This window comes from Balaenoptera acutorostrata, chromosome 11 (genome assembly GCF_949987535.1).
Source record: "Balaenoptera acutorostrata chromosome 11, mBalAcu1.1, whole genome shotgun sequence".
Classification (NCBI taxonomy): domain Eukaryota; kingdom Metazoa; phylum Chordata; class Mammalia; order Artiodactyla; family Balaenopteridae; genus Balaenoptera; species Balaenoptera acutorostrata.
Window position 1 is genome coordinate 89480322 of NC_080074.1, and position 16686 is coordinate 89497007.

Below are 16686 nucleotides of genomic sequence, written 5' to 3' on the forward strand. Positions count from 1 at the left end.
TTGATAAGTTTCTCTGGAGAAGGATAGTGGAAAGATTTACCACATACATTTTTAGCTGTGTAGGAGAGTCCTTTTTCAAAGGGCCCCACTTCCACTTTATACAAGGGACTCTAGGTCTATAAACTGGCCATTTCCGGGAACTGGTTGAAGGACTAGGGCTCCGTTGCGGTGATTCAGATCAGGCGTGTGTTTACCAGAGTCAGGCCTTTGTATTCTGCCTGGACAGATCAAGTCCTCTATTTCCATTTCAGACGTCACGATCAGCTAGCTACTGCCAGAGATCTGTGTGGGTCAGACTGTTCTACTCTACTGCCCGGTATGGCAGCCACATCCACCTTTCCTCTGGTCGTGAACTGAATTGCCAGCCTTTAGCCCCCATGTCTTAGAATCCATCATTCTCGTTGATTCAGGTAGTCTAGTTCAAAGGCAGTACTTCCCATGGTCATTCCTGGCTTACAGAGAACAGCCACTCCAGCCCTCTTCCCGGATGCTGGGGCTCCCCTCATGAATGCATTTCTTTCAGGCTTGGTGAAGGGAGGATCCTCTGGGTCCTGCTGGGGGACCGGACCACAGGAGAGTGGACGATCAACCCACCTGATAATCCACTCTAGCACTCCCATCTCCCTAAGCCTCAGGTTTCCCTCCTTTAGAGCATACCCAGGAGGTCCTAGCCTTTCCACTTCATTGGCACCTCCACCTGTGTCATTCCACCCCAACTTTCTGATATTCATCTTTGGGACCAGCTAAGTAAATTATTAGAACCACTCCTGGCCACTATATTTAGCACACTAAATCTAGAATTTCTTTCTTTCTTTTTTTTTTTTTTTTTTAAATTTTGTTGTTGGACTATGTCCTGTCTTTTTTTTTTTTTTTTTTAAATAAATTTATTTATTTATTTTTGGCTGCGTTGGGTCTTCGTTGCTGCCCAGGCTTTCTGTAGTTGCGGCGAGCGGGGTCTACTCTTCATTGCGGTGCGCGGGCTTCTCGTTGCGGTGGCTTCTAGCTCTAGGCGTGTGGGCTTCAGTAATTGTGGCACGCGGGCTCAGTAGTTGTGGCTCACGGGCTCTAGAGCGCAGGCTCAGTGGTTGTGTCGCACGGGCTTAGTTGCTCTGTGGCCTGTGGGATCGTCCCAGACCGGGGCTCGAACCCATGTCCCCTGCATTGGCAGGCGGATTCTTTACCACTGCGCCACCAGGCAAGTCCCTAAATCCAGAATTTCTTATTGAGTCCACACCAGTAAATTTGGCTTCGTTCAATATTGTATGCTGTCCACCTTGATTTAGTAGCCTTAGGACCTATTCCCACGTATACGCTATAGTTTCTGGTGATAGATATTGGCAAATGCAACTCTTTTGGTGTGTTTCATGTTTTCTCATGGTTCACATTTGTATACCTCATCCTCTGGGGCCTCGTGGGTCTTGTAGCGCTGGGAGGTGGCGGGGGCAGATCCTGCGGGTGATTAGCATGCTCTTGCAGAGCACCTACCCCAGGAAAGACCGTAACGGGCAGGAGGAGGCTGTTTCAGAAAAGGGAGGGGGGGTAAAAAAGACTTGGCAGAATTAGTGGCTCAAGGTCCCCTGCTTCGTTGGAATCTGCCCATATGTTCCCATCCCGATTTCAGGGTCTCACTCCTTCCAAATCAATGTCCTAACTTTAACAGAAGAGTCCCTGTGAGGTTGGGAATTCAGTTTGTATCATAATTCAGCCACCTGCAGAATTTAAACTTGTTGGTATTCAGTAATCTCAGCCCTGTAGCTCCAGCATACTCGGAAGCAACCAACCAACCCCATTATTCTTACAAAAATCTTCTGTGACAGCAAACACTTGGTCACCCAGAGCATTGCCTTCTCTAGATACTTAATTACTGATGTCTATAGATGATAATTTAACTCCGTCTACTGCATGCTGTGGAATACCATTATCGCTTCTACCACTGCAAAGAGGCGTCATTAATGCCCTTAAATCTAATCAGATCAGAGACTCAATTCCAGGTGACCCAGAAACGATTCAGAGAACCCATCTTTAATGTTCTGTTCCTCTGGGACAACATTTGGCATTGGTTAGGGTTCCATCATGGAAGCTGAATCATTATGAGTGATATAAGGGATTTATGCCAGGGATTAGTCTCTACATGATCATGGGACCTGGTGAAGAAGTCCATTGCTAGTCTGGAAGTCACAAGAGCCAGCAGTAGGGACAGCAAGATGGATGTGGCATGTGGGAGGATAAGGAAGAGCTGAAACTCACTAGGACCAAGTGGAACCTGTGTGTCACTGGGACTCATGTGGTGTGTCACTGTCCCCAAGGCTCTGACCTCCAGGCTGCTGGTGCCCTGCGGAAGAGCTGGTGCACTTGCCGCAGAAAGTTGCATGTGAACCCGGCCAAGGATTCAAAGAAGCTGAAGAAGCTGTGAGTAAACCTGCCCCTGTTTCTGCCCCCTGTCAACAAGGTGAGCCAGCAGATCAGCGACAATGGGAGTGAGCTGCAGCAACACCTGACCTTATGCCAGCCTCCTGACTGTAAACCTGGCTGCTGTTTCATTTCCACAGACTTCCCTGGTGGCCAGCCCTAACCAAGAATCACGCAGGCGGTTGGTACAATACAAAGCCACTGGAGCATCCTATTTTAAATCACAACTGTAAGATTTCATCTCATGAAAGGCATTAAGACTGGACACTGATTGGGAATTCCCTGGCGGTCCGGTGGTTAGGACTCTGCGCTTTCACTGCCGAGGGCCAGGGTTCAGTCCCTAGTCGGGGAACTGAGATCCCACGAGCCATGCAGCATGGCCAAGAAAAAAAACAAACAAAAACAAAACAAAAACTGGACACTGATTAATGCAGGCAGATGTTTTAGAAAACACCAATCTATAAAATTTTTCTAGCTTCCACTGATGTGATGTCAAAAGAAATCTCACTTTGACTTTAACATTTGGACTGATTAGAGTCATACGTTAAGGCTTCTTTATAAGTTAGCATGCTGGCCTTGTAACGCCAATTCCAGTAGCACGCTTGATTTCTCTCTTTACTGTTACATCATTGTGTTTATAATCGCCGACTCCTTACCATGTCACAGTATGAACCCAAATATGAATGTTTTTGTAAAATGATAGCTAAGTAGTTAGGGTACGACTTTTAAATAATTTCCTCTTGCTTCAAAGTCTGGTCACTTTACTGAAATGATTTAGGAGATGGTTGGACCACTGCCCTACAACATAATAAAAAAAACATTATTATTGATTAAATGCTTAACTGTGTGCCAGGTACTGTGTTAAGAACTTTCAATATGCTATCTCATTTAATTTGTTATAGCAGTTCTATGAAAGCTAGGTATTAATATTATCCCCATTTTACAGATAGGGAAATTGAGGCTCAGTTAAGTATAAGGTACTTCGTCTGAGGTCACTCAGCCAGTAAGAGGAAGACCTAAGATTTAACTCGGGTCTGTGTGGTTCCAAACACATGCTCTTAACCACTCTGCTATACTACGATAAGTTTATAATTTTGATGGTGAGGAATACCCAAAAATCAATAATAAGGAAACCTAAAGTTGTGATTAACTCTGTCTGGTCATTATGTCTTTTTTCCTCCCTCGTAGCTCTAAGTGAGGAACTGGATTCTATAACCAGTGAACTACATGCAGTGGACATTCAAATTCAAGAACTTCTGGAAAGGCAACAGGAGCTTATTCAGAAAAAAAATGTCCTAACAAAGAGAATAAAGCAGTGTTTAGAGAATTCTGATGCTGGGGAGAGCAGCGAATGTGATTCTTCACCTGCCTCTTGGAATAAAGAAGGTTTGCTCTTTTTTTTTGTTGTGTTTCTTTTTATCTTTGCCAGTTTTGTTTCTTCTCAGTTCTATGAACTGGAATTAAACCATTGTGCCTGGGTCAGTGCTTTCTAGTAGCTTAAGAGTTGAAACTGGCCATTCCTTAAGTGGCAGGGGAACTTGGAGGCAGACCATTCTTTACCCATGTTCTTTTTAAATGAAGCCTTTATTATTCTGAACGTATTATTTTGTCCAAATATGGTTTCAGCAACATTAATCGGTGCTTGGAAAAATAAGATATTTATTTAACTCAATTTTTTAGGTTTTAACTAGAAAAAATTAAACAATTGAGAAAAAAATTCAAATTCCTCGTTAAAGGGTAGTTCATTCTCCTGCCCTAGTGAACAAACCTTTCTTGATTCAGGATCTTGCCAAGCATCTTGTTTATCATTAATTGTGGAATACTATAACTTTCAAAAGAATTGAATTGCTTTTGTGGGCCTTTTTTTCCAGTGTTCATTTTTAAACAAGATATTTACACCAAAAATTTCAGGTAATTATTAACTTTGTTCATGATAGTTGAGTTTTCTATGATGCTGTGAATTTCCTGATGGACATGCAGACTGTTTTTCAAATACCTGACCAAGCACCTTTCTCCTCTGTAAGTTATTTATCACCGGCAAAGGTTGTCATTTTTTTCTGATGTACTTTTTCTCATGATATATCATTAAATTTGATTTTGCTTAGCATCGTGAATTAAACAGATCTCAAAATTATTTTTATAAAAGTTAAATTGGGGCTTCCCTGGTGGCGCAGTGGTTGAGAATCTGCCTGCTAATGCAGGGGACACGGGTTCGAGCCCTGGTCTGGGAAGATCCCACATGCCACGGAGCAGCTGGGCCCGTGAGCCACAATTGCTGAGCCTGCGCGTCTGGAGCCTGTGCCCCGCAACGGGAGGGGCCGCGATGGAGAAAGGCCCGCGCACCGCGATGAAGAGCGGTCCCCGCACCGCGATGAAGAGTGGCCCCCGCTTGCCGCAACTGGAGAAAGCCCTCGCACGAACCGAAGACCCAATACAGACAAAAATAAATAAATTAATTAATAAAAAAAAAAAAAAAAAAAAGAAAGCTCTACAAATTTAAAAAAAAAAAAAAAAAAAAAAAGTTAAATTGTCCATTGTATTAAAAGTCTTATATATTGATCTGATTCTTCTCTATTATAAAAACGGCCATTCACATTTGTGTCTCATTCATAATGCTGAATAGTTCTAATCTATCTGGTTTGTTTTTCTCTTTCTAGATTTCCCATGGTCTGGTAAAGTTAAGGATGTTCTGCAAAATGTCTTTAAACTGCAGAATTTCAGGTCACTTCAGCTGGAAACGATTAATGTAACAATGTCTGGAAAGGAGGTATTTCTCGTTATGCCTACAGGTGGGGGAAAGAGCTTATGCTACCAGTTACCAGCGTTATGTTCAGATGGTGGGTATTAATCAACATTAATTTAACGTGAAGAAACATCGTTTCTCTGAATATATCTTTAAGTCTTTAAAAAAATGTCTAGCCCTATATTTGCCAAAATCAAGTGCGTTTTTGTTTGATTTATCTCTCCACTAATACACATTTAAAGGATTCACCTAGAGAGGGAATGTTAAAGACTCTGAGAGTAATTCATTCTTTTATCTGGTTCCTGAAACATCATTAAAAAACATGTTGTAGGAGAAAAAGCACTAGAAAAGGAGTCAGTAGGCCTGGAGTCGAGCCCCAGGTCTTTGTGGAGTGTCTGCTGTGGTGTTAGGCCCTGGAGATACTGGAGTCAGCAAATGTACGTGGTCCTCGTTTTCACAGAGCTCAGTGGCCAGCAGTGCTTTCTCAAACTGTAATGTGCATAAGAATCAGCTGGTAATCTGATCAACATGCAGATTCTAATTTAGAGTGAGACCCAAGAGCTTGCATTTCTGACAGGCCCTCCGATGACACTCATGCTGCTGTTTGGGGACTACCAGGGGTATAGAGCAGGGTCAGCAGACTTCTCCTCGAAGAGCCAGTCAGTAAATGGGACAGGCTCTGCGGTCCGTGAGGTCTCTGCCGACTGCTCAGCTGCCAGTGTAGCAGGAAAGCAGCCACAGACGATAGGTAAAGGGATGGCTGTGGCTGTGTTCCAGGAAAACCTTATTTACAAAAACAAGCAACCGGCCCTTAGTTTGTTGACCCCTGGTCTAGAGAGTACAGCTTAATTGCAAGCAATTGCATTAAAGGTTTTGTGATAAAGGTTTTAATAGGGAATTAAGTCAGTGCAAAGATCTGGTCTAGGGGCTGTTAGGGAAGGCCTGAGGAAGTGGCATTTTTTTTTTTAATTTTTTTTTCATTGAAGTATAGTTGATTTACAGTGTTTCAGGTGTACAGCAAAGTGATTCAGTTATATGTATATATGTATATATATTTTTTCAGATTCTTTTCCCTTATAGGTTATTACAAAATATTGAGTAGAGTTTCCTGTGCTCTACAGCAGGTCCTTGTTGGTTATCTATTTTATATGTACTAGTGTGTATATGTTAATCCCAAACTCCTAATTTATCCCTCCCTTACCCTTTCCCCTTTGGTAACTGTAAGTTTGTTTTCTGTGTCTGTGGGTCTGTTTCTGTTTTGTAAATAAGTTCATTTGTATATATATATATATTTTTTTAAGATTCCACATATAAGTGGTATATGATATTCGTCTTTCTCTGTCTGGCTTACTTCACTTAGTATGATAATCTCTAGGTCCATCCATGTTGCTGCAAATGGCATTATTTCATTCTTTTTTATGGCCGAGTAATATTCCATACTGTGTGTGTGTGTGTGTGTGTGTGTGTGTGTGTGTGCGCGCCTAAAAGTGAGAGAACATGCATGGTGTGGGGTATTCAGTAACCTGGAAGCATTTTAGTGTGGCAGGCAGTGAGGGGCAAGACATGTGGAAAGAGTCTTTAAAGATATTTTAAAAACTTTTCCTTAGATGAGTGGAAAGCTATTGAAGGGTCTTAAACAGGTAAGAGACTTGTCAGATTTGTGGTTTAGAAGGATAATTCCAGCAGATGGAGGAATTCCAGAAATATTTAGGAGGTAGGTTCAGTAGGACTTGGTTTTCATTGGATACAGGACTAGGAGAAGAGATAGTCTAGCTGCCCAGATTTGAGGCTGGGACAGATGGTGAAGTTGTTCACTGAAACAGGGTACATTGGAGAAAGAACTTATTTGGGAATGGAGAGGGAAGGTGATGAATTTAATTTGGGGCCTGTTGAATTTATGATGCCTGCAAGATATCCAGGTAGAATTGTCCTCTGAGTAGGAGGATGCTTGAGTGGAAAGCTTGGGTCCGAGAGATCTGTGGTTGCTGGGTTGGAGGCTGTTAGTATGCAGATGGCTATTGAAGCGAATTATATCATCCAGAGCAATGTGAGAAGAGAAGAGCGCCCAGAACAGAAACCAGAACACCAAGAGTGTAGGGATAAACAGAGAAAGAGGGCCTTACAGAGAAGGCTAAGACAGAGTAGCAAAGTGTAGGAGGGTAGTCAGGAGAGTATGGTATTATCAGAAGCCTGGAGAAGGGAGTATTTCAAGCAGGGAGTAGTTAATAGTGATGACTGTTGGGAAAAGGTCAAATAAAATAAGGACATGGAAGTTTCAGTGGACTTAGTGACAAGGGACTCAAATATGACCTTGGCTAGAGCAGCTTCAGTAAAATGGTTGGGTGGCAACCAAAGAGCAATTGTTTGGGAGTGAGTAGGAGTGAGGAAGTGGGACCAGTGAAAGGGACACTCCTGGGAAAGAATTGCTATGTAGGGAAAAAGACAGGGGGCCCTGAATTAGGTGTTCAGGGTTTCTTCAAATTTGAGAGAGACTTGACCGTGTTTAAACGTAATGAGGGACTTCCCTGGTGGTCCAGTGGTTAAGACTCCGCACTTCCACTGCAGGGGGCAAGGGTTTGATCCCTGGTCGGGGAACTAAGATCCTACATGCCATATAGGGTGGCCAAAAAATAAGATAAGATAAGATGATAAGATAAAATAAAATAGTAATGAGAAGTTGCCAGTAATGAGGGAGAAAGTGAAAATACAGGAGAGAGGACTAATTGAGAGGGTAAAATCCTTGATAAGGTCTTAATCTTGAGTATGTTTTTTAAACTGGTCTGCTTTCTGCCCTAGGTTCTTTTAAGGAACAAACTACAGAAACATAAGATCGTAGGATTTTAACAATGTAGAATAGCTTTTGTAGCTGCTGCAAACAATTTCAGTTTTCAGAGAAAGGGGATATATTACGAGAACTTGAGTCAGTCAATAAACCGTTCACTGATGTCTGATCTGACTAAATTAATCTGGTGCAGTAAGTGACTGGATACTCATGTAACTATCATTCTAGATGATGCAAGTTGCTATGTTTTCTTTGGAAAGCTAACTGGATAGTATTTGACTTGATTTATATCATTTTACTAAGATTATCAATACTGAATGTTAAAAATGAGAGTAAATTCAAAATGATAACATCTATCTATATTTTTATAAGACTGATAGGGTGAGAGACTTCTGTTTATCTTATATCTGCTTATTTGGCTTATTGTTTATTTGTATCTACCTCCTTTATTAATGAGGGTAAGAAATAGGTGGTATATTGCTAAGGCTGCATTGAAAATCAGTCCAAATTGATGGGCAGGGCCACAAGTTACAGTAAAGAAGGTAAACTCATTCTGGTGGTGATGTAAAATTTAAAGTAAATTTCTTTCTCTTTTAGGTTTTACACTCGTGATTTGCCCATTGATCTCCCTTATGGAAGACCAATTAATGGTTTTGAAACAATTAGGAATTTCAGCTACCATGTTAAATGCTTCTAGTTCTAAGGTATGTGTCTGTGGCTTTTATTGTATTTTTAATTTACACTCTTCATTGAAGTAGGAACCTTAGCTACAATTGAGTTGCTTATAAAATTAAAAAACTGATAACTGTTTACGTTGGAGTCGAAAATTACTGCTCATAGGCCAGTTCTAGCCCACTGCCTATTGTGTGTGGTCCGTGAAGTAAGATTAGTTTTTATATTTTTAAATGGTTAAAAAAAAATCAAGGGGCTTCCCTGGTGGCGCAGTGGTTGAGAATCTGCCTGTCAATGCAGGGGACACGGGTTCGAGCCCTGGTCTGGGAAGATCCCACATGCCACGGAGCAACTAGGCCCGTGAGCCACAATTACTGAGCCTGCGCGTCTGGAGCCTGTGCCCCGCAACAAGAGAGGCCGTGATAGTGAGAGGCCTGCGCACCGCGATGAAGAGTGGCCCCCGCTTGCCACAACTAGAGAAAGCCCTCGCACAGAAACGAAGACCCAACACAGCCAAAATAAATAAATAATGAATTAATTAATTAAAAAAAAAAAGAATACTTTAAAAAAAAAATCAAAAGAAGAATAGTATTTTGTGAAGTGTGAAAGTTACATGAAATTCAAATTTCAGTGGCCATAAATAATGTTCTGTTGGAACAGAATCATGCTGGTTCTTTTATGTGTAGTCTGTGACTGTTTTCATGCTGTAACGGCAGAGTTGAGTAGCTGTGATATGGACCACAACACCTAATATTTTCTATCTGGCACTTTACAGGAAATATTTGCTGACTGTTTTATAGTATCCATTCTAAAATAGTGAGCAAGAATTTCTTATTATGCAATATAATTAAATACAAAAAATGAATTAGTAACAAGATACCCAACCCCTGTGGAATTTCTTCTGTTTGGGAATGGACTCTCTTACCTTTACTTGTAGAATAAAGCATTTCCAAGGTGTTTGTTTTTTAAAAAGCATATTATTGAAAATTTTAAAAATATACAAAAGTAGAGAGAATAGTATAAAAACTGCCATGTATCCGTTAAGTACCTTTAACAGTTATAAGCACATGACCAATTTTTTTCATCTGTATACCCCCAATTTCCCTTCCTGCCCACCCTTGATTTATTTATTTGAGACAAGTCCTAGACATCATATCATTTCAGTTGTAGCTTCTTCTTCAGTGTGTATCTCTAACATTTTAAAAAGGTAACTACAATGCCATTATCACATCTAAAAAATTTAGTATTAGTTCCTTAAAACCATCAAATAAAAAGATTCAGATTTCTGTCTCATCAAATATCATTTTTTTTAATCATGGTCCAGATAAGGTTCATGCATTATGTTGTACTGGTTGATATATCCATAGGTTTCCCTTATTTCTTGTTTGTTTCCCATGCAAATTATTGTTTAGGTTGGTTTTTTTGTTTGTTTTTTTGTCCTATACTTTCCTATATTTTGTCTCTTCCTGACTGTATTCTTGTGATGTTGTTTTACTTGTTCCTTTTAGTTAGATCTAAAAGCTTGACTGTATTTGGGCTTTCTTTTCTTTTCTTTTTTTTTGGCAAGAGTATACTTTCCCCTGGTATCACTCAGGAGGTATATAATACCCAGTTATATTTTTGTGACATTAGCTTGATCAGTGGGTTCAGCTTATGTCTGCCTGCTCTATAATTATCAAGTTCTCTATCACCTTTTCATCTAATGGTTTTTAGCAGCCACCGATGATTATTGCCTACCTTAGAGCATTATTTAATTAGGGGATTACAAGATGGTGATTTCTAATTCTCACTTTTTCTTATATTAGCTAGACTTTTTCTGTAAAAAAGAACTTTTTCCTTATTAACTCTTTGCAGATTGAAAGTTCTTTCCCTTTCTTTACCAATTTTCAGAAAGAGTTGGTTTTCCAGCATTCTCCAAAGGTGGTCAATAAGTTCTTTTTTTTTTTTTTTTTCCAAGTATCATTGTAAACTTATGGATTTTTAACATGTTTGCTGTCTTTTGATCCATAGTTATTATTCTTTTTTTATGGTGAAATAGTCCCATCTTTGAGTAGTGAGAGTCTATCTAAGGTGTCTCCTAAATCTAACTCATAGCTTTTGAGTCTTTGCTTTCTTTTATAAGATACTGTGTGCTCATTTTGCATATTTGCTCCCAGACCTAAAGTCAGCTATGTCTTCAAGAAGCCCTGGTTCTCCTAGTCTTTCCCGTATAATTTTGTTTTATTTAAACTCTTGTGTCATTATAACTGCTTTCTCATTCACCAAAATGAATCTGTGGAGAACACTGCCTTCTCATATTGCACTTCTTTAAAACTGAAAAAGAGAGTAATAATAATGGAAAGTACAGTTGACCTTTAAACAACGTGAGGGTTGGGGGCCCCTAACCGTCCTCCACACAGTCAAAATCTGCGGGTGACTTGTAGTCAGCTCTCCTCATTTCAGGGATTCAACCAACTGCAGATCGTGTAGTACTGTAGTATTTTTTTTTTTTTTAAATATTTATTTATTTATTTATTTATTTATGGCTGTGTTGGGTCTTCGTTTCTGTGCGAGGGCTTTCTCTAGTTGTGGCAAGCGGGGGCCACTCTTCATCGCGGTGCGCAGGCCTCTCACTATCGTGGCCTCTCTTGTTGCGGAGCACAGGCTCCAGATGCGCAGGCTCAGTAATTGTGGCTCACAGGCCTAGTTGCTCCGCGGCATGTGGGATCCTCCCAGACCAGGGCTCGAACCCGTGTCCCCTGCATTGGCAGGCGGATTCTCAACCACTGTGCCACCAGGGAAGCCCAGTACTGTAGTATTTACTACTGAAAAGAATCTGCATATAAATGGACCCATGCAATTCAAATTTGAGTTGTTCCAGGGTCGACTGTAGTTAGAAAGGTGTGATGATTACAAGTTCAGGCCATGTCACTACTGCTTGAAGAGTTGGAGAAAGAGAAAGGTATAAGTCCAGTTTTCTGGTTGCTTTCACTGATCGTTCATAGGATGTGAGGACAACCTTTTTTCCCCTTGCTTCTCCACTTATTCTGCCAGAAGTTCTAGTATTTTTTGGCACCTGCCCATTTCTGAGGAAATAGCCTTATGTTCTCCTCTAAGATTTCTGGGACATTTAGGACCAGCTGAAATATTTAATACACTTTGGCCATTTCTTAACAAAACTAGGAATATCTCGAGTTAACAAACTGCTTTGCTGGGATGATTGAAAGTATTTTGACTTTCTATCGCATTCACCACTTCTTTTGGTCCTAATTAGGTTAGAAGGAAAAAATACAACATCCAGTGTTCTAAATATTATAGAAAAGAACAACTAAGAACCTAATAGCTGTTAGTTCTTAAGATTTATTCTTGTTACATATGTCAGCGGTCCCTGAGCTTTTTGGCACCAGGGACCAGTTTTGTGGAAGACAGTTTTTCCACGGACGGGGGTTGGGGGGGTGGTGGTTTCAGGATGATTCAAGTGCGTTACATTTATTGTGCACTTTATTTCTATTATTATTACATTGTAATATATAATGAACTAATTATACAGCTCACCATAGTGCCGACAGGAGGCGGAGTTCAGGCAGTGATGCGAGCAATGGAGAACAGCTGTAAATACAGATGAAGCTTTGCTCACTCGCCGCTCATCTCCTGCTGTGCGGCCCGGTTCCTAACAGGCCACGGACGGGTAGTGTTCTGTGGCCTGGGGGTTGGGGACCCCTGATATATATAATATATAAATATATGTATTTCATATTATAAAAATTTAATGAATAAGATACTTCATAAAACCTAAATAGATTATGAGTAGATTTGATAACATCATTAAAGTAGCTAGTTCACACATGCATGAAATGATTTCAAATATAATGTTAAAAATTAATAAAACCCACCTTTATCACCATACCTATTGCATTGAGCTTACATTTTGGCATTTATTGTGAAAAATTTAGAATTATGCCTTTATGGAGTAAATGCTTATTGGAGTGTCTTCACATTCATTTTTTTGTTCTCTTTTTTGTCAAATGAGATTATTCTTTTATCAGCAGTCTGGATGTAATAAGTAAATAACTGAAATGCTGTTTGCACAGCTGCCATGAAGTTTAGTACTGGGACATCATTTTGATTTTAATGCAGTAAACATCTGTTGCTAAAACAGCCCCAAGGCTGTTGCTTCTGAGTAATGAATGTCTTCATTTACCACTGAGTATTGCAGTCGGCTAGCTTAGCTCTACTATCATTGTGTCTGTGTTTCCTTTCAATAGGAGCATGTGAAATGGGTTCATGCTGAAATGGTAAATAAAAACTCCAAGCTAAAGCTAATTTATGTGACTCCAGAGAAAATTGCAAAAAGCAAAATGTTTATGTCAAGACTAGAAAAAGCCTATGAAGCAAGGAGATTTACCCGAATTGCTGTAGACGAAGTTCATTGCTGTAGTCAATGGGGACACGATTTCAGACCTGGTATGTATGTTGTATCTAGAAAACCCATTGATGCTAGGGACTCTTTTCTTACTCAGCTTTGCATGATGGAAATCCCTGCTTCCATTAAAATTATCTTCTTAGGTAGTTATTACTCATTTTTTCTTGCCTTAATATAAGGGGAGTCAAGAGGCAGAATCTTTGATCTCTTTACCCCTCACCCCCATGGTAGTGTTTATTAGTCTAATTGCCTTTATCTTTTGAAATGTGTGCTTATTAGCAAATATTATACCTTGCCATCTTTAGCCATAAAGGTTTACTGACCTCCAGATTCTCCTTCACATCCGTTGAGGAATTTGCATCTGCTTCAAATTTGTCTCTTTTAGTCATCCTTCTGGGTGTCTTTAGCACCCACTTCAGGATCTACACCCAGCTAACTCCTCAGTGTTATAGTTCTGTGGTATATTTTAGTAACCTTATTCTTTGCTTCTCCAACAGAATCCTACAGTCATAGCCTGAATCAGATTACTCAGACGTGTTCTATGCAAAAAAATCTGAATATTAATTAAACTGTTTGGGTTTTTTTGCTGTTGAGCTGTATGAGCTCTTTATATATTTTGTATATTAACCAACCTCTTACCAGGTATATGATTTGCAAATATTTTCTCCCATTCCATAGGTTGCCTTTCATTATGTTAATGGTTTCCTTTGCTATACAGAAGCTTTTTAATTTGAGGCAACCCCACTTGTTTTTTTGTGTGTGAGTTTTTTTGCTTTTGTGCTATTGCTTTTGGCCTCAGATTCAAAAAATCATTGCCAAGACTGATGTCAAGGAGCTTATCTCATATGTTTTCATCTAGGAGTTTTATGGTTCCAGATATTACGTTAGAGTTTTTAATTCATCTTGAGTTGATTTTTGTATGTGGTGTAAGATAAGGGTCCAGTTTTATTCTTTTGCATGTGGCTGTCCAGTGCTCCCACCACCATTTATTGAAGAAACTATCATTTCCCCATTATATGTTCTTGGCTCCTTTGTAGTAACTTTATTGACTGTATATGCATGAGTTTATTTCTGGGCTCTCTATTCTGTCCCGTTACTTTAGCTATAGCTTTTATTTGTATGTTCTTATATTTTTATTACTGTAGCTTTGTAATATAGTTTGAAATCAGAAAGCGTAATACCTCTGGCTTTGTTCTTTCTCAGGATTGCTTTGGCTATTTGGGGTCTTTGTGGTCCATACAAACTTTAGGGTGGTTTTTCCTATTTCTGTGAAAAATGCCATTGGACTTTTGATAGGAATTGCACTGAATCTGTAGATTGTGCTGGGTAGTTTGGACATTTTAACAATATTAATTTTTCCAGTTCATGAGCACAGAATATCTTTCCATTTGTTTGTGTCTTCTTCAGTTTCATTCATCAGTGTCTTTTAGTTTTCAGTATAGAGGCATTTCACCTTCTTGGTTAAATATATTCCTAGGGATTTTATTCTTTTTTGGTCTAGTTTAATTTCTCTTTCTGATAGTTGTTATTAGTGTATAGAAACACAACTGATTTTTGTATTTTGATTTTGTATCCTGCAACTTCGCTGAATTTGTTTATAAGTTCTACAGGTTTTTGGTGGGGTCTTTAGGGTTTTCTATGTATAATATTATGTCATTTGAAAATAGTGAGTTTTACTTCTTTCATTCTGATTTGGATGCCTTTTATTTTGTTTTCTTACCTAATTATTGACTAGGACTTCCAATCTATGTTGAATAAAAGTGGTGAGAGGGGGCATCCTTGTCTTGTTCCTGATCTTAGAGGAATAGTTTTCAGCTGTTCACCATTGAGTATGATGTTAGCTGTGGGCTTGTCACATATGGCCTTTATTATGGTGAGAGTTGTCCCCTCTAAACCTACTTTGTTGAGAGTTTTTATCATGAATGCATGTTGAATTTTGCTTTTTCTGCATCTACTGGGATGATCATGTGAGTTTTAGCTTTCATTTTGTTACTGTGGTATATATCACATTGATTGATTTGCAGATGTTGAACCATCCTTGCAATCCTGGAGTAAATCTCATTTCATCATGGTGTATGATCCTTTTAATGTATTGCTGAATTTAGTTTGTTAATATTTTGTTGAGGATTTTTGTATCTATGTTTGTCATGGATGTTGGCCCATAACTTTTCTTGTAGTGTTCTTTCCTGGTTTTGGTATCAGGATAATGCTAGCCTCGTAGAATGAGTTTGGAAGTGTTCCCTTCTCTTCTGTGTTTTGTAAGAGTTTGAGAAAGACTAGTGTTAATTCTTCTTTAAATTTTTGGTAGAATTTACCAGTGTAGCCATCTGGTCCTGGACTTTTGTTGGGAGGTTTTTGATTACTGATTCAATCTCCTTACTAGTGGTTTGTCTGTTCAGATTTTCTATTTCTTAATGATTTAGTTTTGATAGGTTTTAGGTTTCTAGGAATTTATCTGTTTCTTCTGAGTTGTCGAATTTGTTGGTATATAATTGTTTACAATACTGTCTTATAATTGTATTTTCATAGTATCAGTTGTTATGTCTCCTTTTTCATTTCTGATTTTATTTATATGAGTCTTCTCTCTTTTTTCTTGTTGAGTATGGCTAACAAGTTGGTCTATTTTGTTTATCTTTTCAAAAAACCTGCTCTTAGTTTCATTGATCTTTTCTATTGTCTTTTTAGTCTCTATTTCTTTTATTTCCACTCTGATCTTTGTTATTTTCTTCCTTCTGCTAACTTTGGGCCTAGTTTGTTCTCCCTATTTTAGTTCCTTGAGGTGTAAAGCTAGGTTGTTTATTTGAGATCTTTCTTGTTTCTTAATGTAGATGTTTTTTGCTATGAACTTCCCTCTTAGAACTGCTCTTGCTGCTTCTTGTAAGTTTTGGTATGTTGTATTTCCACTTTCACTTGTCTCAAGACATTGTAAAATTTCTCTTTCTTCATGTGTATCTCAATTAGCATGACTACAACTAAATGCCTCCCAAAAGGCCTGTTCTTTTTCCTTCTGTCTTGTAACTGGGAATCACTATTTGCCCTGTTGCCATGCTAGATCAAAAACTTTTTTTTTTTTTTTCTTGATCAAAAACTTTTGATTTGCTTCCCTTCTCCGTGTCTTTCCCTCTTCCTCCCTGTTCTCCCAAGCAATTTCCCCTTCAGTCTTCCCTACCTTAGAAAATCACTTAACCACTCACATGTTAACTCAAGCCAAAGTTTTAGCAGATCTGTTTAGTCAGGGTCTAGTCAGGAGGCAAAAGCTATACCAGTTATTTGAACACAGAGAATTTACATTACATTATGTAAAGAATTGTTAAGTAAGTAAAAAGTGATTATAAGCAGCTAACTGAAAAAAGAAAAAGAAAACTCCAAGGTATCATGGAGGTAAAAGCTAGAAGAAGCAACTACCATCCCTAGGGCTGGGGGAACAAGAAGAAAAAGTTGGGATTGATGAGATTTAGAAACCTAGAGGAGGGGCCTTGTGGAGCTGACGCTCAGACCCATGGGAGGCCCAGCTCCCTGGTGCTGGTGTCTGTGGAGGCAGAGATAGGGTGGACCTGTGATGAAGTTGGTTCTCCAAAGCTTAGAAAACTGCCAACTGTATTCAGCTGCTGCTAAGTGGTGGCTAAACCTTGCTGGGGCGACATTCTCGGGAACACCAGCAAACACACAGGAAGCAGA

The 16686-nt window shown here is 39.3% G+C and overlaps 1 protein-coding gene across 1 annotated transcript in view; it reads left to right on the forward strand.

Annotated features, from left to right (window-relative positions):
- The window catches only part of RECQL (RecQ like helicase), a 36327-nt gene that overhangs the window by 6690 nt on the left and 12951 nt on the right, over window positions 1-16686 (forward strand). The window contains exons 3-6 of the mRNA XM_007194822.2: window positions 3598-3795; window positions 5067-5246; window positions 8532-8638; window positions 12851-13049. Of these exons, the coding sequence (XP_007194884.2) occupies window positions 3598-3795; window positions 5067-5246; window positions 8532-8638; window positions 12851-13049 (684 nt within the window). The remainder of the gene's footprint in view (window positions 1-3597; window positions 3796-5066; window positions 5247-8531; window positions 8639-12850; window positions 13050-16686) is intronic.